The sequence below is a fragment of the Miniopterus schreibersii genome (genome assembly GCF_964146895.1).
Source record: "Miniopterus schreibersii genome assembly, chromosome: 11".
NCBI lineage: Eukaryota > Metazoa > Chordata > Mammalia > Chiroptera > Miniopteridae > Miniopterus > Miniopterus schreibersii.
The window spans coordinates 61080445-61107637 of record NC_138111.1 but is presented as its reverse complement, the minus strand read 5'-3'; the positions used below and the strand labels follow the sequence as shown (position 1 = coordinate 61107637).

Here is a 27193-nt window from a genome sequence, read left to right as displayed (position 1 = left end):
CAACGCCACGACGTCACGTACGGTGTCCCACGGGGAACCAGACGCGCTTCACCCAACGACTTCTTCCGCCCACGTAAAAGATGGCGCCTGGCGCGTCGGCTGCCGCCGCTGCCCGGTTCCTTCCCGTCGGGGGCGGGGTCTGGAGCGAGCAGGAGGTGTGTGTTTCGGGGGCGTGTGTTTTGTTTTTCCCGCCCTTTCCCCCTCCGGGTGCTTTCACAGAATTTGCTGAGGGTGAACGAGGAGAGCTATTCGATAAAATGTAACCAGAAGAACACAACGCGGGGCGCAGCAGAGCGGCTTCGGGGCCGAGCCGCGCCTGGGCCGGGCTGGGGGCGTGGTCGGGGGCGGGGCCGGGCCGGGCGGGGGCGGGGCTGCGGTTGCGGTCCCTGCGCCTGCGGCGGCGGCTGGGGCGCAGGCGGAGGCGAGTGGGTGAGTGAGGAGCCGGCGGAGCGGCGGCTGTTTGGAGTCGGGGTACCGGGGCCGCGCGGGTGTGGCGGCGGGGCTGTCCTCCGGGGTCACTTCGTCGCCTCTTTTCCTCCCCCTTCAGTGACCGAAATCGGGCGTCGGGTCTCCCTGCCCGGCGGCTAGTGGAGTTCCCTTCATCCGGGCCCCGGGCTTCCCCGCCGCGGGGCGCAGAGACCCGGGACCGGGGTTCGAGCCTCTCTGCCGCTGTTCCTCCCGCGGCCCCCGAGCCGGCTCCTCGCCGGGACCGGCGTGGGACCCGGAGGGACCCATCGGACCCGCTGTATCGCGGGCTCCAGAGATAAGAGCTGGGCGCCGAGAGGCCTGGCCGGGAGAGGCCCGAGGGCGGGTGGCGCGGGGCCGCCGCGGACGGGTTGCGGGCGGAGGAGCGAACTGGGGCGGGCGGCGCGGCGTGGACACGCCCACGGGCTGAAGGTGGGGCGGCAGGTGTCGCCTGCGCTCCGCTCCGCGCCGCGGGACGCGACCTGCTTGCTTCACCCCTCCGCGGTCACACAGGCCGACTTAAGGGAAGTGGCCGTAGCGACTTGGCGGCTGCTCGACGGGCGGTATCAGCTGCAGAAAGAAGCGCCCTGATTGCGGGTGTGAGCGGTCCCGGAGCTCTCCCAGGCGCCGGGGTGCAGGAGACGGGAGGGGCGTCCGCGCGTGCCCCCGGGAGGGCCCTTCAGAAAGTGGGGACTGTTAGGCGCTGGCAGAGCGGCAGCTGGCGGCGGCCAGGGGATAAATTCCGAGGCGGGCGGTTCCAGCCCCTCACCTGTGATGCAAAGCAAGGGGACGCAGTGCTTTTGGCATTACTTTTAACGTGTACAAAAGGCACTGGAAAATACTGTTAGATAGCATCTTTCTCCGACTTTGGAAAACTGAACATAATGGGAACATCACAGAAGCAAGAATGTAATACATGGGTGACTAATAGTATGGAGTCAAGACTTGAAATGTGACGGTGTATGTGACAAAGATACTGTTGCCAGCACCTCAGCCAAACCCTGCCACTCTTTAGGAAAGGAAATCGGTTGGATTTTCCTTATGATGACTGTGCTCTTTATGCATACGAAAAATGAGAAAAATTATAGACCACACTGCAGTAACCCTCTAGCACTAACCTGCTCCAGGAAACAGTTGCATAGGGGCTAAAGATTCTTTTTCCTTATAAAATCGATAAAATAGTCTCTTTTTTTCTGGCTTTCTTAGCCGTGTCCAAAATTTTCCTTTCGGAAAAAGAAGTAGAAAACCTATACAAACTCCTGTCTTTGAAGCCTGCCCTTGGGCTCAATTTAAAGTAGTTCAGAGGGTAGGTTAGCCAATTATCTGAGAAATTGGAAGCTGTGGGAGATGGCCTGATAGTGATATCTTGAACATCTCTGAGTCTTACCTAATGAAAATTTAGAAAGTGTTGCAAACTGTCTGGTGGTTACAAGCAGTTCGCTGTTAAAGTTCCTCTGGCAGCTCCTGTCTCCTAAAGTGGACTGATTTAGGACCCTGGTTCTGTTAGGCTGGGAGAAAAACAGAAAGCATGGTTACAAAAAGTGTGGGTCTTATGATGGTGGAATTGTGATTTACAACTCCAGTGGAACAACCCTCTTTCTAAACACCAGTTGGAAAAGAGATGACTGATTTTTAGTAAAGGTTTAAGAAAAAGCAAAGCTTCAGGCCTACCACTCTGCTAACAGTTTTAACAAGTGATAGTTAATATAATTGCATATGTTGGATTATTTTCAGAAAATATATTGGATACATCTCATCAACTCTGTTCTTTGTTTACAGGAGTGGCAAGCCACGGTGTCACCCAATTTGGATCCTGGCTTCCCTCAAAAGACTGTTAAGGCTAATGTTTGATTACCTGCTGGGGAAACCAACACTGCATGTAAATAGATATGTAGATATTTTTAAAAAGAAAGACTACTGGTTTTGACCCAGTTTTTTTTTCCAACCACATTTGTATATATGGATTTTCTTCACCAAAAAGATCACTTTAAGTGTTAGTAAAGTCATTTTTACAACTCCTATTTACACTTCTCTGTGACATTTCATTTCTCAAGTTATTTCTTTTGGCAGGATTTAAAGCTAAACAACATGATCCTTGTCCTTTGTTTTCTTTCTAATGATACTAGCAGTGAGACCAAATGTAATTAGTGGTCTATCATGGTTTAATTTTCACTATCAGTTAAAATGTTTTCCCTTAATCCAACCAGATTTTGCCTTAGGGCTCAATTCAATTTTAAGAAATGCTTTTATTTTTAATGTAATGATGAAATGCTTGAGTTGCAATCTTGCCTTTATGATTATCTACCTTTTTTATCCAAAAAAAAAAAAAGAAAAAATATATTACAATACTATTTTATGGCTGTGTGTTTACTTAATTCATTTCCTTGGCCTCCAGTTTGCTGCTGTTAATGATGACAATAGCATCAATACAGTTTCAATTCAAATTACATTCCTGTATTCTGTCATTGTAACCTGGCTGCTTAAATCGTATCCAAAACAGTGAATATTTTAAACAAGTTATATAGCACATATCCACTTACATTGTGATATAACATTAAAAAGTAAACATTTTCTAAATGAATTCCTGAAATAAAAGATAAACACGTTAGAACCGTCTTTGTGTTAAACCATTTCTGCACATACTTAAAGTGTGTTGCCAAGCTGTGTATGCCTATTTTTGACATCATGATAAAAGTGTGCATCTAGCACTCTAAAAATAGAAGTCGCTACTTTTCATCAGTCTCTGAACTCTCTTGACAAGATGTGGATAAAATCCTTTGTTTTAAGTAAAATGGTTTACTTTGACATAACTTTAGTTATAGATCAAGTGTGTTCTCCCAAAGCAATCATAGAGGCAAAGATAGGTATATCACATTTCAGCGAACAACTGCTGTCCTTTACAGTTTTGATGAATGGATTCTACAATTTAGAATTGTGTAAATGAAATTGTCATTTTTTAAATTTTTCATCTTTGAATACAAATAAATATTCCATTTTATTATTAAGCAAAAACGATTCAGTGTACACTAACCACATAGGATATGCACCCTTGGAGTGATACATTTGAGAAGGTTAAGATACACAGCAGATCTGGGTTCTAGCCTGGCTCGGTGACCTTGGGCACTTCATTCCTGTTTTCTCAGTAGATTGAAAGGCTTGAACAGGACCCATCCACTCTCGTTCCCTTCATGTTCTAAATAGCTAAAGCTTTTTATTTCAGCTATTTGCATAGAACTCTCTTTGTAGTGATAAAATTCTATGTTACTTTCTTGAAGAGCATAGTAAATGGTTTATCTTTGCCTCTCAGTGTCATTCTAAACACCTGTAATGGGCTCTAGTACCCTGATACTCAGAGAGCTCATTGAGAATAACAGGACTGTTTGCTCATTTTGTGTTATCATTCTGGCCCACACTGCTGGGATTGTACAAATTTTTTTGTCTTTTTATTGATTTTTAATTTTTTCTTTGCCTTTTTAGCAGCTTTTAAGGTATGTATGTCAGATGTTTTACTAGCTTTCTAGGATTGCCATAACAAAGTACCACAAACTGGGCAATGTAAAACAACAGAACTTTATTTTCTCACAGTTCTGGAAGCTAGAAGTCCAAAATAAGGTGTCAGCAGGGACAAGCTTCTCTGAAGGCTCCAGGGAAGAACCCTTTCTTGCCTCCTCTTAGCTTCTCTGACTACCGGCAGTTCTTGGCATTCCGTGGCTTATAGTTGCATCACTCAAATTTCTGCCTCCGTCTTTACATGACCCTTTTCCCTTTATGTATGTGTCTCCAACTCTTTCTCTCCTTTAAGGACTCCAGACATTGGATTAGGACTCTCCCTAATCCAGTATGACCCCATTTTAACTTGATTATGTCTATTTCCAAATAAGGTCACTTTCACAGATCCTGGGGGTTAGGACTTGAACAGATTTTTGAGGGAGACACAGTTCAGCCCACAAGGAGCATCAGTGTCTCTAACTGAGCCCTCCCCTTCCTCATTTAGTCCTCTTGAGTTGATACGGTTTAGGAACCAAATATCTGATTATATTAGAATTACACATTCACTGGATATGTGGGGACAGTGAGGATCTATTCTATGAGCTTTAGTTCATAATATTTCATCTGAATGTTCAGAGGCCCTTTTTAGTTCATTGTCACTTTGGGTTTCTAAGCATATTTCTGAATGTAAGTGGCAAGTTACTATGTATCGTAAAATTACATCAGCAAACACTCAGTGTGCACCTGTCCTGCTAGTTGACTGTCTATGTCCTGGTTGGAGACAAGCTTCCAAATCTTTTTGACTCAAGAGGGGAAACCCACATGTACCAAAATTATTTGGGTTTTTGATGGATGACTTTTAAATCACTGAACCTAATCATTGGTTTTGTGTACCCTGTTTAGGTACCCTTGGAGCATGTGGATAATGTGACGGTTGGGATGTAGTGATGTCGACTCTCTGTCCTCCGCCATCGCCAGCTGTTGCCAAGACAGAGATTGCTTTAAGCGGTGAATCACCTTTATTAGCAGCCACCTTTGCTTACTGGGACAATATTCTTGGTCCTAGAGTAAGACACATTTGGGCTCCAAAGACAGAACAGGTCCTTCTCAGCGATGGAGAAATAACTTTTCTTGCCAACCACACCCTAAATGGAGAAATCCTTCGAAATGCAGAGAGCGGGGCTATAGATGTAAAGTTTTTTGTCTTATCGGAAAAGGGAGTCATTATTGTTTCATTAATCTTCGATGGAAACTGGAATGGGGACAGGAGCACATATGGACTGTCAATTATACTTCCACAGACAGAGCTCAGCTTCTACCTCCCACTTCACAGAGTGTGTGTTGATAGATTAACACACATTATCCGGAAAGGAAGAATATGGATGCATAAAGTGAGTGGTTTTGAGCTTATAAGTCATCTAATATAGCTGATACATTTCTGTCTAATTTTTAGAAATTATATGCAATTAACTCCAAATAGTAGCTATTACTTGCATCTACCCTATTAGATACAGACAGATCTAGTCTGATGTCTGTGATATTCATAATGACCCTGGAACGTAGGAGATGATAGCTCCACATTACAAATAAAAAGCTAAAGCTAGCCCTAACCAGTTTGCCTGTGGTTAGAGCATTGGTCTGAGGACTGAAGGGTCCTGGGTTAGATTCTGGCCAAGGACATGTACCTCGGTTGTCGGGGCGAATAGGGGAGGCAGCCAGTCGATGTTTCTCTCTCTCCCTTCCATGCTCTGAAAAGCAATGGAAAAAATATCCTCGAATGAGAATCAAAAAAAAAATTAAAAAGCTAAAGCTTAGAGAAATTAGGGAACATAAGGTTTAGGTCCTTTGACCCTAAAAGCTTTTGTTTGTTTGTTTGTTTTTTGGAATTGCATCACTGCGTGTTTCACTTACTACTGTGTGTGAGTACAAGCATTTTAAAACAATTGTTTTATAAGTAGTTGGCCATGGAGCCTTTGGTCCCTTTAACTTCTTTGCCAAGTTTCCATGTTTGTAAAATGAGGAGGTTGGACAAAATGATTTCTAGGAGATACTCCTTTCATTTCATTTTCATATCATGAATGATATTCCTATTCATTTCATTTCTTTTGCAAATTGGGCTAGAGGAAATTATTGTTATTCCCTAAATCTTATAGTTTAATGTATAATGATACTTATATTTCCATATACTTTTGGCAGATCTGAAGAACACATTTATTTCTACTTTGCAGTTTGATACTAACATGGAAATACATTAAAGAATTCCTGATTTTATGAGGCTTTTACTTAGATACTAAGGAAAAATAGTATCTTTTAAAGCTGAGTTGGGAACATCTGGCTGGCTGGCCGTGCAGGTCTGGTCCTGCCAAGGCAGCTGCAGGCGGGACTTGAAATTCAATAAATCTAGGAGCTTTTTTCATAGCTAATTTTAAGTTGATAATTTTGTATTGCCCACAAATGATATTATAAATATCCAAATGGCCCTTGGCAGAAAAAAGGTTCCCCACCCCTGTTAAAGGACTAGTTTCTTACTGTGTCAGCAGGCTTCCCTCCTTGTTTTTCACATGTATATGAAAATCATTTAAAACCAGGAAGTTCTGTATTCTCCAGGCTCAACTTGACCTTAGCTAATTTGAAACGTACAAATCATTACCTTTGTGAAACTATGCATATGTTACATTGACTGTTTTCTGTTAAATTATCTGTTTTTAACTGCAAAGGAAAGGAGGTTGTATGGATATGTTGGTTAATTTCCTCCCTTCCCCTTTCCTGCCCTAAAGTGGAAAATATTTTTCCCATGAACTAAATTATACAAGAACATGTCTGTATTTAACTGTATTGTAAAAAATAAGCATCAAATGTTGTAGTTTTTTTAATTATCTTAATGAATTTCTCTCGCTCAGGAAAGGCAAGAGAATGTCCAGAAGATAGTGTTAGAAGGCACAGAGAGAATGGAAGATCAGGTACGGTGGAGATTGCACACTGTCAGACACTACACTACCAGCACACACGTGTCTGTGTAAGGCTCAGGGCTACTTTTGGTAAGGCCTCGAGGCCATGTTAGTTTGATGGAGTGAGCCTGAAAGTGAACAGAGCCTTTATGGAGGTGTATGGGATAAACTGGATAAAAACTTGCATATCTTAGACCTGAATAGTTAAATGTAAAGTCTAATAGTAATTGCGTCTACAGATTGTTTTGCTACCTTTTTTCTGTATGCATGCATAGAGTAAGGTTTAAATAACTTGATCATAGTCAAAATTAAAAATTGTATATGAGATTTTCTTTAAAGTCACGTTTCTTAAACATTTCTGCAGAAGTAGTTGTAACAGGAAGAAAGTGAGGACTCCTAAAGGTATCCGTAGGTGTAGGCACAGCTCTAAGTATAATATGTCTTTGAAATAGTATCTTTAGAACTTGTGCACTTTACATTTTATTTTATGACATATCTATTTGTTTTAATATTGTAATTTGCCAGTGACATTCCTCACCTCTATACTGATCAGGCTTCTTATAATATCAAGTCTCTAGGAAAATGTGTATGTTTATCCCGTGATTTTGAATATCCTTAGGGAGCAGGCATCAGAATTTGAAAGCATGATTTTAAAGATAGGGCCTCCCTGTGGAAATGAAGTACAAACCATTTCAGTACAGGGCAGAGCAATTCCTCTGGAGGGGACTCTCCAATGGAGAAAGGATTCTTTGCTTTACTATTTCCCCAGCCACCCTCTTTGTTCCTGTTGAAGCTCCAGTACCAACATCGTGGCTGGATTTTCTTTCCTCTAGTTCTCTTCAGTATGCCTGAGACAGAATGCTACTTTAAACAAAAACTTTTCTAAAACTTTGTGAAAATACAGGGCCATGTTATGTCTGTACTTTCATAAATAATTTTCCAGACCAGTGGAGGTAATTCTGGGGAAAGAGCTAAGACTTATAAGAAAATGCTTCCCTTTATCAAAGGAGCCCAGCTTTTGCTTGCTGGTCAATTAGCAGGGTCTCAAGGAAGGGCTGACTTTGGCAACCTCTAGTTATGGAGGTTTCCTCATGATAAGGAAATTTAGGACCCAGTAAAATTCTACTTTAACTGGAACTTTTTTTCAAACCAGAAGCCTATACTTATAAAGTTACCACTGTTAATGAATTCTGTTTCTTTAAAGGGATCTGGAAGATGTCCTACCCCTTCTGTTGTCATGAGGAAAGTATACTTGGGACAAACAAGATTCTTAGAGGAGAAACGTTGTCCTGCTCAGCTTAAGTTAGAGAAATTCAAGGAGAAAAGGAAAGTTAAGGATTTTTTTTTAGAGCCTCTCTGTGTTTGGCCTTGTAGGATTTTGTGTTGCTTCAATAAGGATATTCATTTGCTTATGGTGATGAATGACAGATACTGTGTATGAACTATTGTACATGTCTAAACCTGAGGGAAGATATTTTCCCACAATTGTCCTTTCTGAAAAGGAATTGCCAGATAACTGAGTCCTTGCAAATCTCACATGATGTGCTTTCAATGACTTTATTTTGACCAGTGAATGCTATTTGGGGATAACACGTAAGTGTGAAACAACTTCAGTCAGTGTTAGTTCTGGATGCTTATAGTTGTCCGCTGATAAAATCGCTGTACAGAAGCAAATATAACAGCAGCTTTAGTCGTTATTGTTGATTTGTAGTGTTGTTGATTGTAACTGTAAGCCAGCATTTAAAAATTACTTTAAAGAGCAGAAACAATGAGTGGTTATGTTGTGGAGGTTACTACAGCATGAATTTTTTTTTTTAAATTATAAAACCTTTGCCATAGTCAGTTTTGCTCAGTGGTTAGAGCATGGACCTGCAGACTGAAGGGTCCTGGGTTTGATTCCGACCAAGAAGATGTACCTCGGTTTCAGGCCCGATCCCACATGCGGGAGGCAACCAATCGATGTGTCTCTCAGATCGATGTTTCTCTCTGTCCCTCTCACTCTCTCTCTCCCTTCCACTCTCTCTGAAAAGCAATGGAAAAAATATCCTTGGTTGAGGATTAAAAAAAATAATAATAATAAATAATAAAACCTTCAATCATGCAAGAGGGCTTATGGCTTAGGATAAAATTTCCAGAGACACCATCACATTTATTTTTGTTGTTTTTTAAATTTTATTTTAAAAAATGTTTTTTAATTTAAGAATACTTGCTGTACAATATTATATTAGTTTCAGGTGTACAATATAGTGATTTGACATTTATACTTGACAGTATACTGGTTTTACCTTACTACGTAATCACCACAGTAAGTCTCTAATTTGAAGATGCATATGAAGAGCTTGAATAAAATTATTTTATGAAATATGAGGAAAATACTCTTAGATTGGTCTTAATATGTGATTTTAAAAACATGTTTAGCTAAAAATTGATAGACATAGGACAATTTCATATACCTCTCTAAAAGTTTACATATTGAGGATGGTCAAAAATTTTAGGAGAGGTGGTGGTAGTGAATAAATGAGGGATCACTTGATTTTGAGAAGCTCTACATTTGTGGTATTCTATATTGTTTCCATTCAATTTCATTCTAGAAACTACAGATTTCAAAATTACATGTTTGACATGTAGGAAGTAGAAGTATTATCTTGAAAAAACTGTAAATGAAATTTGTGTTTTATTGATTATTAAAATATGTATGTGATGCTTTTGATTTGCATTTGGGTAGATTATAGCTTATGAATGTGGAGGTTCAGTATTGATCCAGGCTTTACTGCTGAGTTAATTGCTGAGGATTTCAAAGTCTTATCCTTCACTTTATTTTTAAATATAAAATACATCAATGGCCTTTAATTAGCAAGATATATCTCACATTTCAAAAGGAAATCCTTTCTGAATTTGGTGTGATGATTTAATTATTGCATTTACCAGTAAACGATAAACCAATGATTCTATTCTAAGAAAATTGTTTCCAGAAGAATGGAAATGAGTTTTACAGCATATAAATCCTTTAGAAATGTTTTGGAGTAGTAGACTTGTGTGGAGCTGTGTTTGAACAAGTTATCAGATATTCCTGTAAAAGGGCATTATTATTTGCTTTCCCTATTTAATTTTTTATTGTCCAGCTAATCTTGTATTGTGTGGTTTTATTCACTTCATTGTACTTTTTTGTGCAGGGTCAGAGTATTATTCCAATGCTTACTGGAGAAGTAATTCCTGTAATGGAACTGCTTTCGTCTATGAAGTCACACAGTGTTCCTGAAGAAATAGATGTAAGTTCTTTATTAAATAGGAGCAATGGTAGCCTTTATCCATTTTTTTCTTGAGTTACATCACTGTTATGTATATTAGTAGTATTCTCATTTTAGTAGTATGCATTTTTTTGTCTTACATACTATTCATACGAAGTATTGGCATTTCAACAAACACACTTAAAATTATAGAGGCTTCTTAGTCAGTGATGATTATGATAACATTAAGTTTATGTATTTGACCTCTTTTATATTTCCTAGAAGTGGGAGAATTTCAGACCTTATAGAAGCAGCCGGTATTTAATACAGTACTTTTGGTAACAAAACAGTGTACAAATGGGATTTACCCATATTCACTAATCTCGTTTCCGTAATCATTTGTCGAGGACATTTTGGGTCACATACTATGCATGTATAGAGAAGTCTTTAGAAAACAGTTCTTGTTGCTGTCTGACATCTTTGTTATTAAGATTTGTCTCCTGATTCTAACAGCTTAGAAGAGGAGGTGGTTCTTATAAAAACTGTTGCTTAACCTGCCTGACCAGCCTTCACATTTGTTCTTCTGAAAGTTTATGATCGTGCACAGAGATTGTTTTATGGGGATTCTTGATGCTTAGAAATGAGGGCAATGTGTTATATTGAATCTAGACTTCAGGAAATTTGTATATTAAAAGTGGTTTTTCAACATTATGTTATCCCAGAATAATTTTTTTTTGGTGCATTTTAGATTGCTGAAACAGTTCTCAATGATGATGACATTGGTGATAGCTGTCATGAAGGCTTTCTTCTCAAGTAAGAATTTTGTTTCTTTTCATAAAAGCTGGATGAAGCAGATACAAATCGTATGCTCACTGCTCACCTGTGACACGATATGGAAGGAAGTAAATAACCGAGTGGCTACTCCATATTATTCTAGGGACAACATTGCTTATTTGAACTATTACTTAGCTTTGTGTTATTATTTTATTTATTACATATCTGTGATATATTTGATTTTACTCTTTTTTAATATTTAAAGAAGCTGAGTTTCCATAGTGCCCAGACAAGATATCTTGGTCCCTTGTTTGGTTCTGGTTTCTTGTTTTACTTCTCATTAAAGCTGAAACTAAGAACCCTTTCATATAAGTTGCATTGTGGATGTACTTGAGTTATTTGGGCCTAGAAAAGAGAATTATTTATATTTGTACTCATCCAGTAGATTTTAGTACTTAAAAGTGTGTGCTCTAAAATCAGGTTTCCTGGGTTACTGCTGTGTACCTGAACTCTGTGTGCCTCCATTTCTTTATCTGTAAAATGGAAATAATAATAGTAGGGGATTGGTATTCATAGGATTGTTCTACGTGTTGAGTGAGATCAATCAGATTAAGCATTTAAAACAGTGCCTGGCACATAATTATAGCTAGTAGCTAACTTGCTGTTTATATTTCTTCTAAGGAAAATTATAATAATAGCCAGTATTTATTGAGTGCCTACATGTTAGTCCCTAATTAAGTGCTTTCTCTACATATATAGTCTCACCTTCTGCCTTAGTGTTTCTTTACAATTGCAGATTATCATGAAATTTGTTTTTGAAAATGAGGTGTGAAAGGATAAAGTATTTGCTTTTAGGCCCACAGCCTTTTCGGTTTATGATGGAATCCTAGAGGCAAAGGTGTATCTAACTAGAAGCCTTAAGGGCTTAAATCAGAAGCGCATTAGTCCTGATTCTGTTCAGTTTCAGCCATTCATAGCAGTATTTTTAATCCCCTTTGACTTTAAGTAAGTCGCTTCACCTCTCTCTACACCTCACTTTCTTCCACTATAAAATGGTGATATTTTACTAAATGGGTTATTTTAAGGTTCAAATGAGAAAATCTCTGTGAAAGTCATGTAGAAATAAAGATGGCATTATACTGGCAGCTTTGGTGTTCCTTATGTAAAGCTATTCTAAATTATTTGAAGCTCACTTGCCTTCACTTTTTTTTTTTTTTTTTAGTTTGTGAAATTGTTTTACAGCCAATGTTTTTTAATCTCTTTTCTTCAATTTACAGTGCCATTAGCTCACACTTACAAACCTGTGGCTGTTCTGTCGTAGTAGGCAGCAGTGCAGAGAAAGTAAATAAGGTAATTTATTTTATGATCCAGCAAATACTCTGACTTTTTAATACTGCTGACATCTGCATTGTAATTTAAAGGTTAGGTCGAAGTCAAAATGATCGAATAGTATAAATAGGATAATCTGACCGAATTACTGTGACACCCTAAGCTTTTAGAAGTTTAAACTGAATAGGAAGCTGCTTATCAGTTTCATTTTGATAACTCATTCATACTAGTCTCGGTATTATATAAATGGTTTTGAGAATATTTTAAATTTAGATATTTTTTAATTGTCTTTGATTTCCTTACGTTATCTTTAATAAATAGGAAGATAGCTCTGTACTTTTGTGCAAATTTCAACAAAATGTTATCTGATCACCTTGATTTCATTTTCTTGCTTTCCCCCTAAATCTGTCCCTTTTAGAGACCTATTTCTATTAAGTGGTCAGTGGAAGTTATACTTTATTCAGTGATGTTTGTGACCACTTCCTTCATTGCTACAGGAGTTAATAAAGAATTAGTGAACAGTTACCTTTTCAAGCAGTAGGCAACAAGCTAAGGGATTTTGCTCTTTTCCTCACCAACCATTAATTAGAAAGATAAGAGAGTGTGTGTGTGTGTGTGTGTGTGTGTGTGTGTATGTATATATATATATACATAATCAGTTTAAGCAAATCTTTTTTTTTTTTTTTAAGTTTTACACAGGAAACATGTTAGGAGTGATTATTTGCTTGACAAATATATTCACAACTTTTTTTCTGTAATAAGCTACCCTCTATATTTAGAGCCTTAATTTACCAAACTGTTATTTCTAATACAACTATTTATTGCTGCAACTAGTGACTAGTGGTATTACTTTTGTTACTCCAAGAAAGCAGCTTTCCACCCGTGTCCCCCAGAGCCTTCCGGTTCCACCGAGAGACTTCTGGGTTGCTTCTTGGAGGGACAAAGGCTCAGTGGAAGGGACTGTGTGTTTTTAAACATTTTCCTCATCCCACATTGTCTTCTGGCTTAATAGCTTCCCTTTTATCTTTGAGAAAAAGGTTGCCACTGTTCTAGATTATAAACCACTGCTTTAATATAAAAACTCTAAATGTAGTCTGAATTCCAACATAGTTACATCATGCAGGGGAGGAAAAATTCTTTCCCCTCTCCTAGGTTTTTGGCCGAGACCCCCTTGTAATTAGACCAATTAACAGGAGAAAAGCAGACAAGTTGAATAACATGTATGCCTCCTATATACATGGGAGATATACAGGAAAATTGAGTACCTCCCCAAATGGCCCAAGCTTTCAACTTAAATACCATCTTCAGCTAAAGACCAAAGAAGATGTTGGGCGGCTGGGGGTGGGGGAAGCCTGCTGACTGGAGATTACCAGGATAGGGGTATTGTTATGCAGATCCAAGTCTTGGCCTTCTCTATTGATAGGGTTTCTGGAGATTTAGTTACCCTTCTCCTAATGGAGAAAATCTCTTAAAAAGGGTAACTCTCAGGGTTTCTCCTGTTCTGTTTATTGAAAATAATCAGCCTAAAATAATCCTTATGCCAAAAAGGTGCATGTGGGGGTGGCAGATTCTGCTTCCCTTCAGTGGCTTTTTGCTTTCCTTAATAGACCTATAGGTCAAATCCTGTTAGAATCATAGTTTTCTAAACCCCAAACAATGGCTTGATTATTTTAAATCAAATGTGATGTAATTAATTCTCATTCACATGAAGGATTTGGACACTTCTTGATGTTCATTATAATGGGATTTCACGTGTAGAACTACTAAACAAAAGCCATAATTCTGCCTAATTTAATTGATTTAGTTTTCTTGTCCAAAATTATTTGCTTGTTTGAAAAGCGCTTGCTGCTGGGTGAAGAAACAAGAAATAGGGGTTCCATGGTCTGTCCAGGCATGTAAGTTCAGGGCTGGGTTAAAAGTCTCTTTGTTCTTGACTGATCAACTGAGAACTGCAACAGAATCTTAGCCAGAACATAACGATAGACATACACAGTTGATTAATCAATTACTTACACATTCTGTTAGTAAAAGGGAGAGAACGGAAGAGAAGAGAGGAAAAACAAAAATCGTATTTATATTCTAACCTCGTACCCCTATCAAAATAACTTTGAGAAAGTCTGCATATTATATCAGTCACCTGGAGAGTTACAACATGTATTTAGATGTTAAAGGTTTAGAGATATTATACTGTAATTTACCAGCATTTCCCAAACTTATTTGACGACAGAATCACCATTTTTAGCAACAGCTGTTATAGTCCATGGACAGTTCTGGGTGACTAAGGAATACCTGTTTCTCAGGATGTATTTTATTGGCAAAAATAATTGAAATTTCTATTCCAGTTTCTTTCATAAGCAAACTAATGCTGTTCTTTTTACATTATATTTTAATGCTAATAAAATCTTTTCTTTTACAGATAGTAAAAACATTATGCCTTTTTCTGACTCCAGCAGAGAGAAAATGCTCCAGATTATGTGAAGCAGAATCATCATTTAAATATGAGTCAGGGCTCTTTGTCCAAGGCCTGCTGAAGGTAGAGTTTACACTGTCACAAGGGAAACCAGTTTTTGGACTATAAGTTGAAAGGTTAAGGTCAGTGGTGCATGGTCAGGCTAAACAGCCATCTCAGATCGTGCATAAAGAAAAATTAAATTTATTAAAAGAGGATGGGGAAATCCAAAGGGAAGGGCTACTCAGCACTGAGCCAAAGGGTATTGGGTCCATGATGGCAGCAAAAGTATACTTGGGACAGTGAGACATGGAAGAGCATAGAAGGGGCAACAGGAGAGCCCAGGCTGGGCTGCTTTGGCTCACTGAGGGGTCAGAGAGAGACGGGGCCCTTGGAGACAGGTTCAGAGCTGCTGCTGCCCATTGCTCCCCTGGTTACAAATCTCATGGGGTCCCCTCGGGAGGGATGGAGATGGTGCTGGCATGCTCCCCTGGTGGGGAGCCAGCCGTGGGTCCTTTGTCTTAAGTGTATTTATCACAGGTAGAAATCTTAGGGGAGGTCTCAAGAGAGTGTCTCAGTAGAATGTTCATCAGCTTTCCAGGTGGGCTCTTTTCAGGGTCATGTCCTCACTGATGGGTCAGTGCCAGGACAGGAGTCAATGTATCTGGTTCTGAGGCAGCCACAGTGCCACTTGTCTGGTTTTGTTGTTTATCTGGGCCTGGAGCTGAAATACAACTGAGGCTTAGATGTTATCTTTAGGGAGGAATGCTCAGGGGGTATAAACCACATGACCAGCAATATGCTGGGGAAGACAGGTTACCCTGGGGACAGGGGTCTTGTTTTCCCAGTTTTGCCCCTTGCTGGGCATCCAGGAGTTCCTGCCCTGGTGAGATTCCGTACCCATTTCTTTACCTGAGTTTCTGTACCTGGCCCATCTAACATAAGTATGTTTTGAGCATTAGTATTTAATGTATCTCATGTTTTTATGCCAAGGGCCAACTTACACAGGACTAAGCATAGAGTATATGTCTTACTGATTTATAGTTAGTATCAGTGAAACATCACAGAACATCTTGGTGTTTCTGGTTTCCTGTAGCTGCCTGGCTGTCCTTAGGATTTAAAAAAAATTTTTTTAATATGTGCTTGAATCAGATTGCTTATCTAAAATGAGGACATTTCTTTTGTACTCAACAGATTTGAATTTTTGTGTTACCATTTTGTTTATGTACCATATTCATTTATTGGAAAAAATTTAAAGCTGCTTTCTAACAAAAAAGCGTATAAGATTTTATCAATTCCTGTGTGTGTGTGTATTAGAAAAATTATTTTACATTTTTCTTTTATTTGTTTAAGTCTGCTTTTGAAGGAACAAAACAGATAAATGTTACTCAGCTATTGTCAGTAATTATGGGGAAGACATTTATTTGCTTTATCGAATCTGTTGGTGATGTTTTGATTATAATCAAACATGTGAAGATGTAGATTTCCTAATGTGTATGTGAGTTTTTCATAGTGGATGTTTTCTTGAGGATGTAGACATCACAAAGTGAAAGAAAACTATTAAAAATTGTTACAAATAAAAATGATATTCACCTTTTGCACTTTGAATAATGTGCATGCTATAAGCTCAAAATAAGAGTATTTAAATACAGAAACTATTTAAGGGAATCTCATTTCTGATTTGAATTGTACAAATCTGAAAATTAGAACATCTTCCTATCAAAGGAATAAGGTACTTAGTACTTTTATTTCCTCCGCAACCTCTCATTTAATTATATGTTATCTCAAAAAGGATCCTTTACTAGATCCACAGAGGAAAACTTCAAACTATAACTTAATAAAAATATATTTATTAAGAATTTTCCATGCAATTATAAATTGTATAGACTTTCAGAAAATGGTTTGACATTATATATCAAGAGCCTTACAAATGTCTAAAGACTTAACCTACTATTTCTACCTCTGGAAATTCATCCTAAGAAAGCAATTATATGTGCAGAAGATTTACTTATAAAGATGATTATCACAGCTCTAGAGGGGTAAAATTGGAAACAGCCTTTGTCTTCTGTTCTCTTCAGGCACATGGCACAGTGCCTTACACTGTATGTCCTTCTTCATGGCAACCCACCAACCACACCTAGAAAGAAGTGCATTTTTTACTTATAAAAATACACATATTATTGAAGTTTAAAAAAGCATGTGGATAGTCAAGAAGAAGAAAAGGTCCCTTGTAATCTCACAATCCGGTGAATAGCCACTGTTAATATTTGGCATGTGTCTCTGGTCTCTTACTCGTCTGTATGTATTTTTTTCACATCTCCCCCCACCCAAAACAATTGAATTATACTCAGCATGTTCTAACCTACTTTTTTCACAATGTATTGTGAATATCTTTCAGTATCAACACATAAACTTCAGCAGCTTAATTTAATTACTTCTCATTTTGGATGCTTAGGTTGTTTCTATCACTAAAACTTTGCACACAATCATGATTTAATATCTGAGTATAAATTTCTGGAGATGGATTTGCTAAATCAAAGCCAGTTTCTTTTTTAATATAAAAAATAATTCTTTATGTGTCTTGGCATATAAGATAGCAAGTTTTCCTTTCATTATGACAGGATTCAACTGGAAGCTTTGTGCTACCCTTCCGGCAGGTCATGTATGCTCCCTACCCCAGCACACACATAGACGTGGATATCAATACCGTCAAGCAGATGCCACCCTGTCATGAGCACATCTATAATCAGCGCAGGTACATGCGATCAGAGCTGACGGCATTCTGGAGAGCCACTTCAGAGGAGGACATGGCTCAGGATACGATCATCTACACGGATGAAAGCTTCACTCCTGATTTGTAAGTCATGCCCTGTCCTTTGATATTGTCATTAAGCAATATTATGAAGTTGTATCTTTTATGAGTCAGATCAAAACAAATGAGTCTGTGTTTAAAGGGAAAGAAACATTACTATGAATTATGCTTGGAGAAATATTTGGTTAATAAACCAATTTTTCTTAAATGTCTATTTTTCTTACTATAATCATATTTCCCATAAGATAGATTAGATTAGTTCTTAAAAATAAATATTTAAATATTTATTTAAAAAATATCTTTTGAGCCCCTGGGCACAGTACTAGGTACTAAGGTTAATAGTGGCCAGACAGTCCCAACTTTAACATTGCTTATAATCTAATGTGTACGAGTCACTAAAAAACTTATTAACTAAACCAAAGAAGTAATTCTGAGTCTTTTCTTTATTGATATGTGAATATAAAATACAACAAAACTGTCAAAAATTTAATAGAACATTCTTTTACTTTGAATTTTATATTGTGGTATTTTTTCCTTACCATAAAGTCTGATTAATAAATTGCAAAGATTAAAAGTGATGATAATAAAATATTCAAAGTGGATCCAATTAGGAAAAAAAATGGTGATGATAAATCTGAATTGTAAAACCCTAAGAAAACACTTAAATGATGTTCTAAAATCAAGAAAAGATTTGTAGTATAGTATTATGCTTCTCTTTAATTAATTTAAAGTGTCTGACACATAGAATAAGCTCAATAAATGTTAACTAGAATATTACAGGTTTGAGTATATAAGGGAGAAGTAAAATTGGAGCGAGCAACCTGTCCTGTGTTTCTACAAAAATTTTGAGCTGAGGCAACAGACATGTGGAGCACCAGTAGTCACACAGAAGGTGCTGACCAAAAACAGAAAAGGAACATCATGCCCACTGGATCCTAGCCTCATGTACTAGGTGCAGAAAGATGACTTCATTAATACCTATCTTTCCCAGCTCTCCAGTGTTCTTGTTGGTTCCTTAGAACCAACAAGATTGGTTTAGAAGATGAATTGGTGAAAATTGGAATTCCCAGTCACTAAGTTTTCAAATACAGTATTGGTAATTTTGGTATATATGTAGAAATTCTCAGAATTAATTTATTCCTCCAAAAGTATTTAATATTTCCTAAAGTATTTAATATTTTTCTTCTCTTTTGATTGGTTGCTTCAGAGCTCTTTTTGGGGAATTTGGTGAACTTTAGAATGAGTTTACAACCAGGTAGTAATTTTTTTAGAGAGGTTATGTGTATACTTTTACATTTCTTACTCATTTTAGCCAATTATGCTTGCTTCACTGATTTGACAAACTATGATCAGCCAGCTAATCATAAGAAAATAATGTTAGGAATTTTAAAAAATTTTTTCCAGCTTTAAGTAAATTTTCTAAACATAAAACTGTACAAATACATTTTCAGCCACTAGATTGTGAATTGTTAAATTTTCCATATTTTTGACATATTTTACTTTGTAGTTTATTTTAAACAATAGAAAAAGTTTCGACTTTGACTATATTACTTTGTGAGGATGTAGGTCTTTGGTAATTCACATTCTCTGAGGGTGGGGAAGGAACCTAGCACTACTCAGTCAAGTTTAAGATGCACATACTTTGCCATCCCTTCTACATAGCTATTCCAAAAAATAAGAAAAACAACAACTTGTAAATGTGCTCATGGAATCATTTACAAGAATGTTCATATGACATTGCTTGCAGCTGCAAATAATTACCACAATGTTCATGATTAGGGAAATGGGTAGCTGTACAACAGTCAAAATTAATAAACTAGTCCATCTTTAAAGACATAGGTGAATTTCACAAACACCATGTTGAGTGAGAAAGACAAGTATGTGCACATACTCAGTGTGAAAGGGTAAGGAACCGCCTGAGAGCGAGAGCACTGTTTCCAGTAGTGGTGACCTAGCGGGAGAAAAGGCGTTGATGTTTATGCAGGACGCGCAGTGGATTTAAAATACATGTCAGATATTTTTAATTTTAACTTTTAAAAATAATTTCAGTCCCTGGAAGTACTTTTTTAACACTTGCTTTATCTAATTCCTTATGACAAAGATACTTACTCAGCGAAGAAGGCATTTTCAAAACAGTGGCCTTAAATTGCCTTATTCGCTCTCCAAAGCCAGAGAAGGGGTGCCGTCGGGGTCCACATTGGCCACTGATTGGACACCTCACGATCGTGAAATGCTGAGGTTTTTTCCCCTTTTAGGTTTCCGTCTGTTGTTTAGTATATCCTTCTCTTAAATGGGGACATTTTAGGTACTTTCATTTACTCCTGAACACACACCTCTTCCCTGCCACTCCTCTCAGTTGTATGATAATTCCTACTATTTTCAGTTTTTTCAGTTAAAAATTGCTTATCTTATTTAATGTTACATTACCTCTTTGACTCGAGTATAACCTAGCATCTCAGTAAATTCTTTAGGAAAGTAGAAGGCAAGGAGAGGGGGGAAGAAGAGAAAAAATCAAAGGAGTTCAGACGTGGGAAGAGAACAATCTTTTTTTAAGCACCAGCTCTGTCCTAGGTGGTGTTAGATACGCACTCTCTCAGCTGTGCATGACATCTTAACTTCTTGCCCTGATTTATGTCAAAGCAGGTAATGCTTTCCTACAACACTAGCTGGTCCAAGTTACTTGCCAGGTGGCGGGCTTGTGATGCAAACCCAGTGGTTGTGATGTTGCAGACAGTCATGTAGCTGTGTTCCTTAATCCCACTCGGATGATCCTTAGCAGTCATCCTTTTACCTTTCTTCATCCTAAAGTGTTTAGTAAGTTATTAGTACATGACATAATCCTTTTGTTTTGTTTTGGGTTTTGGTGGTAGTGCTGTGTGTCTGTTTTTATTGCTGTGTTATTTTTGAGATGGCAGGAATTGGTAATTATATTTACTAATGCCTAAGGCTCTCAATATTTTTTTAAAAAGTGAGGGCACTAAAATGGATGGATAGATACTGCATATCATTCTTGGGACTGCTTATATCTTTAAGAGAAAAATAATTACATAGTGGCCTGACAGACTCCAGTAATATACAAACTTGAGTTAAAATCAATATATATTTTATATTTTCAAATATATGCATCTGGTTTTTATAAGAAAGTTTATATATAATATCCCATTTCTAAGAATTTAATTTATTGGCTAGAGTGTAGGATTATGAGAAGTAGCAATGTGTAGCCATTTCAACATTTGGACTATTTTCTCCATAGGAATATTTTTCAAGATGTCTTACACAGAGACACGCTAGTAAAAGCCTTCCTGGATCAGGTAAATGTTAGACCTGAGATTGTTGGAGTGGATGATATGACGTGGTTTTGTTTTTTATTTAATGTACCCTGCAATGCCTGTGCTCTACATAGAACAGCTTAGAACTGAGTCCTTGTCTTCTTTAGCGTCTCTGGTCTTAAAGTGTCTAAATGATTTTTTTTTAAATTGTTAATGAGGAGTAGTCTGAATATTAACAATTAAAAGGTACATCATTCCCCCATTCAATAATAGATGTTTTAATTCTTAGCACTAACCTATAACTCAAAGTATTTTCTTTTGGGGGGATGAAGAAAGAGGGTGCATACATGTTAATTGAGTCCAAAATGTCTTTAAATCCTATACTTCCTTTTCAGTGACAGCATTTTTATTGTCTCCTTTTGAAAAAAAATCATGCTTAATTACACATTTAAAGAAAATTATAGACTATATAGGATTTTTTTCATAGTATATTAGAGCTTTGTCATAGTATCATTCTGGGGATCAGGTCAGGAAACATCATAGATGTAGCTTTGAAATAATGAGATCCTTAGGTTAACTAGAAATTTTCATCCAGGTCTGTGGTCAGTGATGTATTTCAAAGTTCAGGGATAATACATAGTCATGTGATTCCATACTTCTGAAGCTGAAATGAAATCCTTGCACTGCTATGCCTGCACCCTCCCCATGTCTCCTTTCCCTCTCTCCCCAGCAAGGGTAGTAGAGGGGTACGGATATCTCAAAATCATAACCTAAGCGTGGCTCAACTTCTGGGGCTTCATCTTTATTTGAAGACATGGACAGAAGAAGCTAAGTAACACAACTGGCAGTAACTTACAGTTATGATTTTTTTTTTAATGATTTTAGAGAGAGGAAAGGAGAGAGAAAGAAACATCACTGTGAGAGAAACATCTATTGATCGGTTGCCTCCCACACACACCCTGACCGGGGATCAAACCTGCAACCTGGGTATGTGCCCTAACTAGGAATCAAACCCACTACCTTTTCGTGTATGGGACGATACTCCAACCAGCCGAGTCACCTTGCCAATTGTGATTTTTAATAATAAAATAAATATGCATATATTCTGAGGTATAGTGAAAAATACCAGTTCTTTAAAGTTGAACTGTCGCACTGCTCCCGGACTCAGTACTTCTGTCATACTCCTGCCTGTTACGAGACAGCAGGGGAAGTGATTTGAGGGAACTGCTCCAGTGTGTGTTTTCTGCCAGACACTGTTAACGCTGTGATAGAAACATGCCGTGTAAGTAGAATGAGAGCAAAACCTTTATTAAAACACTTCATTTTCCGGTAGGTCTTTCATTTGAAACCTGGTTTATCTCTCAGGAGTACTTTCCTTGCACAGTTTCTACTCGTCCTTCACAGAAAAGCCTTGACGCTAGTAAAATACATAGAAGATGATACGTAAGTAAACCTATATGGGAGAAGAACCTTTGTGCATTTTGTTTTGTTTTACTCCCTTTGGGCATTTTCTATATTACATGTATATATTTTTTTATTTGTAGGCAGAAGGGGAAAAAGCCCTTTAAATCTCTTCGGAACCTGAAGATAGACCTTGATTTAACAGCAGAGGGCGATCTTAACATAATAATGGCTCTGGCTGAGAAAATTAAACCAGGCCTACATTCATTTATCTTTGGAAGATCTTTCTATACTAGTGTACAAGAACGAGATGTTCTAATGACTTTCTAAATGTGTAACTTACTAAATATATTTCATCACAATCATGATTGCTGCTAAATTAGCTCAGTGGTATGAGACACATCAGTCCCTGGGGTCATACCCAGAGTCCTATTTAGCAATGGCAGTTAAGCTTAGTTACACTACACTTGTCACTAGAAGTCTGCAAGGAAATGTCAACAATGTTAGCAATGGATGGATCTTTTCCTAGTTGTGCTCTCTTGGGATACAGACTTATGTTTACAGTTATAATAAATATTATCGCTATCTTTAAGAAAGATATAATAATAGGATATAAACTTGACCACAGCTACGTTTTTTGAAACTTAGGATTCATGGTTTACATGTACCGAAGTGAAATCTGAGTTAGCCTCCGGAGACAGAGTACTAGTTGACTTTGCACCTTTTGGTGTTTCTTGGTCCTTGGGATTACTGTAATACTGTTGCAATCAGCTCAGAACTAGAGCATCTGAATCATTTCAGTTCCACAGACCAGAAGTTAACTTGAACCTAGAGTAAGCTTGAGAAAGAAAATATTCAAGCAGATGTTTAATTAAAGTTAATTATTAGATCCTACTCTGTAGACTTAGTCATTCAGACTCAGCCTGTGTAGAAATGTCAAGCAGTGTGTAGAGTCCGATCATGATGAACACAGGATGGTTTTGTTTTTTTAAGGTCTGTCAAAGAAAATATAGGAAATTGGATTTTAAGTTTCAGTAGTAGTTGCCAACTTTTTTAATTGATTTTCATTATTTTTGAGCCAAGTGGAAATGTGTACCTTCTGTGCCCTTTTTTCCCTTGGAGAATATAATTACTTGGAGGAAATTTGGATTTCACTAGTCAGTCATTGTCATTTTGTTTTCCTCTCATATAGTCTTACCCTAATGGGGCAATCATTGTAACTCCGAGGCTATTAAATGCAATAGAGAACATACTAATATCTCTTTTCAGGAATAGAGAATAGTATCTTGTCTTCTTACATTTCTGCACATATTTTTGAAGTTGTTGCCATGTGTCTTTGCCCGCATTGTGTGAGGAGTAGCAGGAGAAACTTGACTGACATGCTGTTTTACTAGGTGCTCCTTTGGCAGAACTGAGTGGTTTGTTTCTTTTGTTTTTTAAATGTGTTTGGACCATTTTGCTAGCTATAAAATAACATAATTCTGTGCTAGAACAGTGTTGACATAATAGAAGTATATGTAAGCATAAAAAAAGTTATTTAAAACTGGAAGTAACACAAAAGGGAAAATATTTATAAGAAAGGGATAAAAGTGATGAGCCCCTCTGCCCTTACCCAGATTTACCCAAAAACATGCTGTGTTCTGAAAAGTCCTAATGGCCTTTCACATCACTATAAGAAAGATTTGACACACACTGAACTAAATGACTGATGCTCAGTCATAAAAAATGTACACATGCCACCTCGGTATATCCTGTACTCTGTGTTTTAAGTGATAGATTACTTAAGTGCTGACTGATTTTCTTTTTTTGCTGGTTTATTGTGTTGTTATATTGAATGCAAGTTGTACAGTGAAATAAGTTATTAAAGCATGTGTAAACATTGCTACATATATTTTCTCCTAGAAGGAGAATTTCGAATAAAATGTCTTTGAAATTTTGTCTCTTACAGTTACTTGTTTAGATAAGCAATGCTATGATATTGAAAGACTGGTTTCCTGCGCAGCTGACAGTCATACTGAGTCTAAATTTCTTTCGTTTTTTATTTTGAAAGAAAATACATGTAAGTTTCTATAGGATGCTGGTGTGGGGGAGCAGAGTTTGCCATGCCAAGGCCTTTTGGGATATTGATTGTTTTAAGCTGGTTATTTTTAAGAAACAGAAAACTCAAAAAGAACGTTTGACTTTACCCCAACTGCCTAAAACCATTTAGATAGAGGACCTGGGCCAGAAAGGGAGATAGCATCATAATTAACTATAGTTTAATATGAACTAAGTGTGATAAGCCAGGAGGAACCTAGCAAGGCCCTTTGATTCAAGTCTGTGTCCCTTGGTTCAAGGTGGCCCAGCAAACATTTATTTACCAAACATTTGCTTTTCCCTTTTTTGGTAAATTGCTTTCCTGCCCTTTGAAGTCCCAAGCTACAGCCCCGACCCTTTTCTCCTTAGCTCCAGATGGCACATAAGCCTTAACTGCCTGACATGTCCTGGGTTCTCATTCTCTTAGGGAGCCTCTATATGTACATACATAATAAACTTGGTCACTTTCTTCTATTAACCTGTCTCATGTTAATTTGGTTATTAATCCAGCCAGAATTACTTAGAAGGTAGAAGGAAAAAAAATTTTTTTTGTTTTAAATATGTCTTGATTGATTTCAGAGAGAGGAAGGGAGAGGGTAGAAAGAGATATAGAAACATCGATGATGAGATCATCAATGATGATCGGGTGCCTCCTGCATGCCCCCGACTGGGGATCCAGCCCCCAACCCCGGCATGTGCCCTGGCCAGGAATTGAACCGCGATCTCCTGAATCCTAGGTCGCTGCTCAAGCGCTGAGCCACGCCCGGGCGGGTGAAGGAAAATTATTTTTTTCTCCCCCCACACTGGAATCTTGTGTTGTTTTAACCAAAAGTCTTTCTGCTTAACTCCTAGGATTGCATTTTGATTTTTGAAATTTATATATTAATATATCAAGTGTAAGATAATTATTGAGTAAGTACTTTTTAAAATCCTGTTACAAAGATATTGATATAGCCTAAGCTGAAGTTATTTTTTCCAGATATCCAGTACAGGTGTCCAGAATGAAGGTGGAAGGGTTCTAGACTCTTTAATCTGGAAAACAAGTGAGATTTGGCATTTTTACACCAGGGGGAAAAATTCACAAATATAACAGTTGAGTTGAAAGTGTTTTTTTTAAAAGAAGATGTGATTTATTGCAAAGCTAAGATTCTCAAAGAAGAAACCAAAACTTAAGGTTCCATTTTATCTCTTTTGCTCGCTCATTAGCCGTAACTCTTTGTTTTGTTGTTTTAGTTATTGCTGTAGGGCTGTAGCAGTGATACACCACTTGTGATATACTCTGTATAGTATACTTACATTCCTCCCTTCTCATCTCTGTGCTGTTTTGACCTCACATTTTCCTTCTACAAGTATTACAAGCTTGACACTTTATTTTTATTTTTGCTTAAGCAGTCAAGTATCTTTTTTTTTAAAAAAAAATATATCTTTATTGATTTCAGAGAGAGGAAAGGAGAGGAAGAGACAGAGGTAGAAACATCAATGATGAGAGAGTCATTGATCGGCTGCAGCCCGCATCCCGGGCATGTGCCCTGACCAGGAATCAAACCCCGATCTCCTGGATCCTAGGTTGATGCTCAACCGCTGAGCCACTCCTGGCTGGGCAGTCAATTACCTTTTAAAGGAATTTAAATGTAACTATCCTAAACATCCAAATGAAAAGGCAGAAGTTGTCAGGTTGGATTAAAAAACAATATCCAACTATATGCTGTGAACAAGAAACTCATCATAAACATAAAGGGTAAATGTTAGAAGTAAAAGGATGGAAAAAGATACACTAACACTAATCGAAAGAAAGCTGGAGTGGCTGTCATTAATATCAGGCAAAGTAGATTTCAGCGCAAAGAGGATTACCGGGGATTAAGATAATTTTATAATGCCAAACATCTTGCTGATGATCAGCAAGAGGCCGTAACAGTCCTAAGTGCATGTTCACCTAACAGCATCTTCAAAAGTACATGAAGCAAAAACTGATGGAACTGCAAGGAGAAACAGACAAGTCTACAATCTGTCAGTGTTCGCTAGAACAAGAAAACACAAACTAGGGATTTAGAAGACTTGAACAAGACTATCAACAACTTGATGTAAGTGACATTTGTAGCACACAGCAGCACCTAACAATAATAGATCACATTCTTTTCAAGAGCACAAGGAACACAGTCCAAGAGAGACCATATTCTGAGCCATAAAACAACTTTCAATAAACCTCAAAGGATTCAAGTTATACAAACTATAGTCTCTGATCACATGGAATTAAATTAGAAACAAGTAATAGATATCCAGGGAAGCCCAAATAGTTGGAAACTAGCACTTTTAAAAGATTAGATAATTTCTAAATTGTGTGTTGGGGGATAAGAGGAATGGGTTGGAGATAAGAAAGGAAGGAGTCAGTTTGTGGGATGACTTATGAGGAGTGGAACTCCTGCCTTTGATGTCCGCCCCCTACAGCCTATTCTTCACGTGGCTAACAGCATGATCCTTGTAAGATTAAATCTGATGATCACTTCTGTTTAATGGTGCTGTATCATTTATGAAATTAAATCCAGAGTCTTTGCAACCCAGTTTCTGTTCATCCCCGTCACCTCACTTTTCACTTTCTTCACTGAGACACGAAAACGAAAAGGAGGTGGGTTTGAGAACAACATCCACCTCCTTTTCGTTTTCATGACTCAGTGCCTAGGGCAGTGCCAGGCAGAGGGCAAAAGTTGAATGAATATAATGAGTATATTAAACATTATTTTCTTCATCTTCTCCAAAAAGAGTCAGTTCCTGAACATTCAGGAAATTGCTTTCCCTGTGTAATCAGGAACTTTTTCCCCCTGGAAAGTCCTTCATTAAAATTGAGCCCATGCACAACCTAGCTCTAGAATTTCAAAGACTTTAAGGAAGTGATTTTCAATCTTTTCCAAGTAATAATACCCTATCATTTTCTGTTTCTGCATTCGTGCCTCACTATC

At 37.9% G+C, this 27193-nt stretch overlaps 1 protein-coding gene across 4 annotated transcripts; it reads left to right on the top strand.

Moving 5' to 3' along the window:
• Positions 1-67: 67 nt before the first annotated feature.
• On the top strand, positions 68-24715 carry C9orf72 (C9orf72-SMCR8 complex subunit). Of its 4 annotated transcripts, none has more exons than XM_081152128.1 (12): positions 397-429; positions 2245-2344; positions 4858-5345; positions 6855-6914; positions 10076-10171; positions 10878-10942; positions 12181-12253; positions 14649-14765; positions 17303-17538; positions 20747-20804; positions 22096-22205; positions 22307-24106. In XM_081152128.1, exons 3-12 carry the CDS (start codon positions 4902-4904, stop codon positions 22491-22493), a joined length of 1446 nt encoding a protein of 481 aa, XP_081008254.1. In that variant the 5' UTR covers positions 397-429; positions 2245-2344; positions 4858-4901; the 3' UTR covers positions 22494-24106. The 4 variants fall into 4 exon arrangements, with proteins under 4 accessions (XP_081008256.1, XP_081008253.1, XP_081008254.1 ...); XM_081152129.1 differs by having other exon boundaries at positions 421-471; XM_081152130.1 differs by lacking the exons at positions 397-429; positions 2245-2344 and adding an exon at positions 68-155.
• The last annotated feature ends 2478 nt before the right edge of the window (positions 24716-27193 follow it).

What these genes read in the sequence shown, in the direction of transcription:
- C9orf72 (XM_081152127.1), top strand. Translation starts at nt 4,902, where the DNA reads ATGTCGACTCTCTGTCCTCCGCCATCGCCAGCTGTTGCCAAGACAGAG. An exon ending in GTGTTCCTGAAGAAATAGAT is followed by an intron (nt 10,172 to 10,877) that starts GTAAGTTCTTTA and finishes GGTGCATTTTAG; the next exon opens with ATTGCTGAAACAGTTCTCAA. An exon ending in TTGTCCAAGGCCTGCTGAAG is followed by an intron (nt 14,766 to 17,302) that starts GTAGAGTTTACA and finishes TCATTATGACAG; the next exon opens with GATTCAACTGGAAGCTTTGT.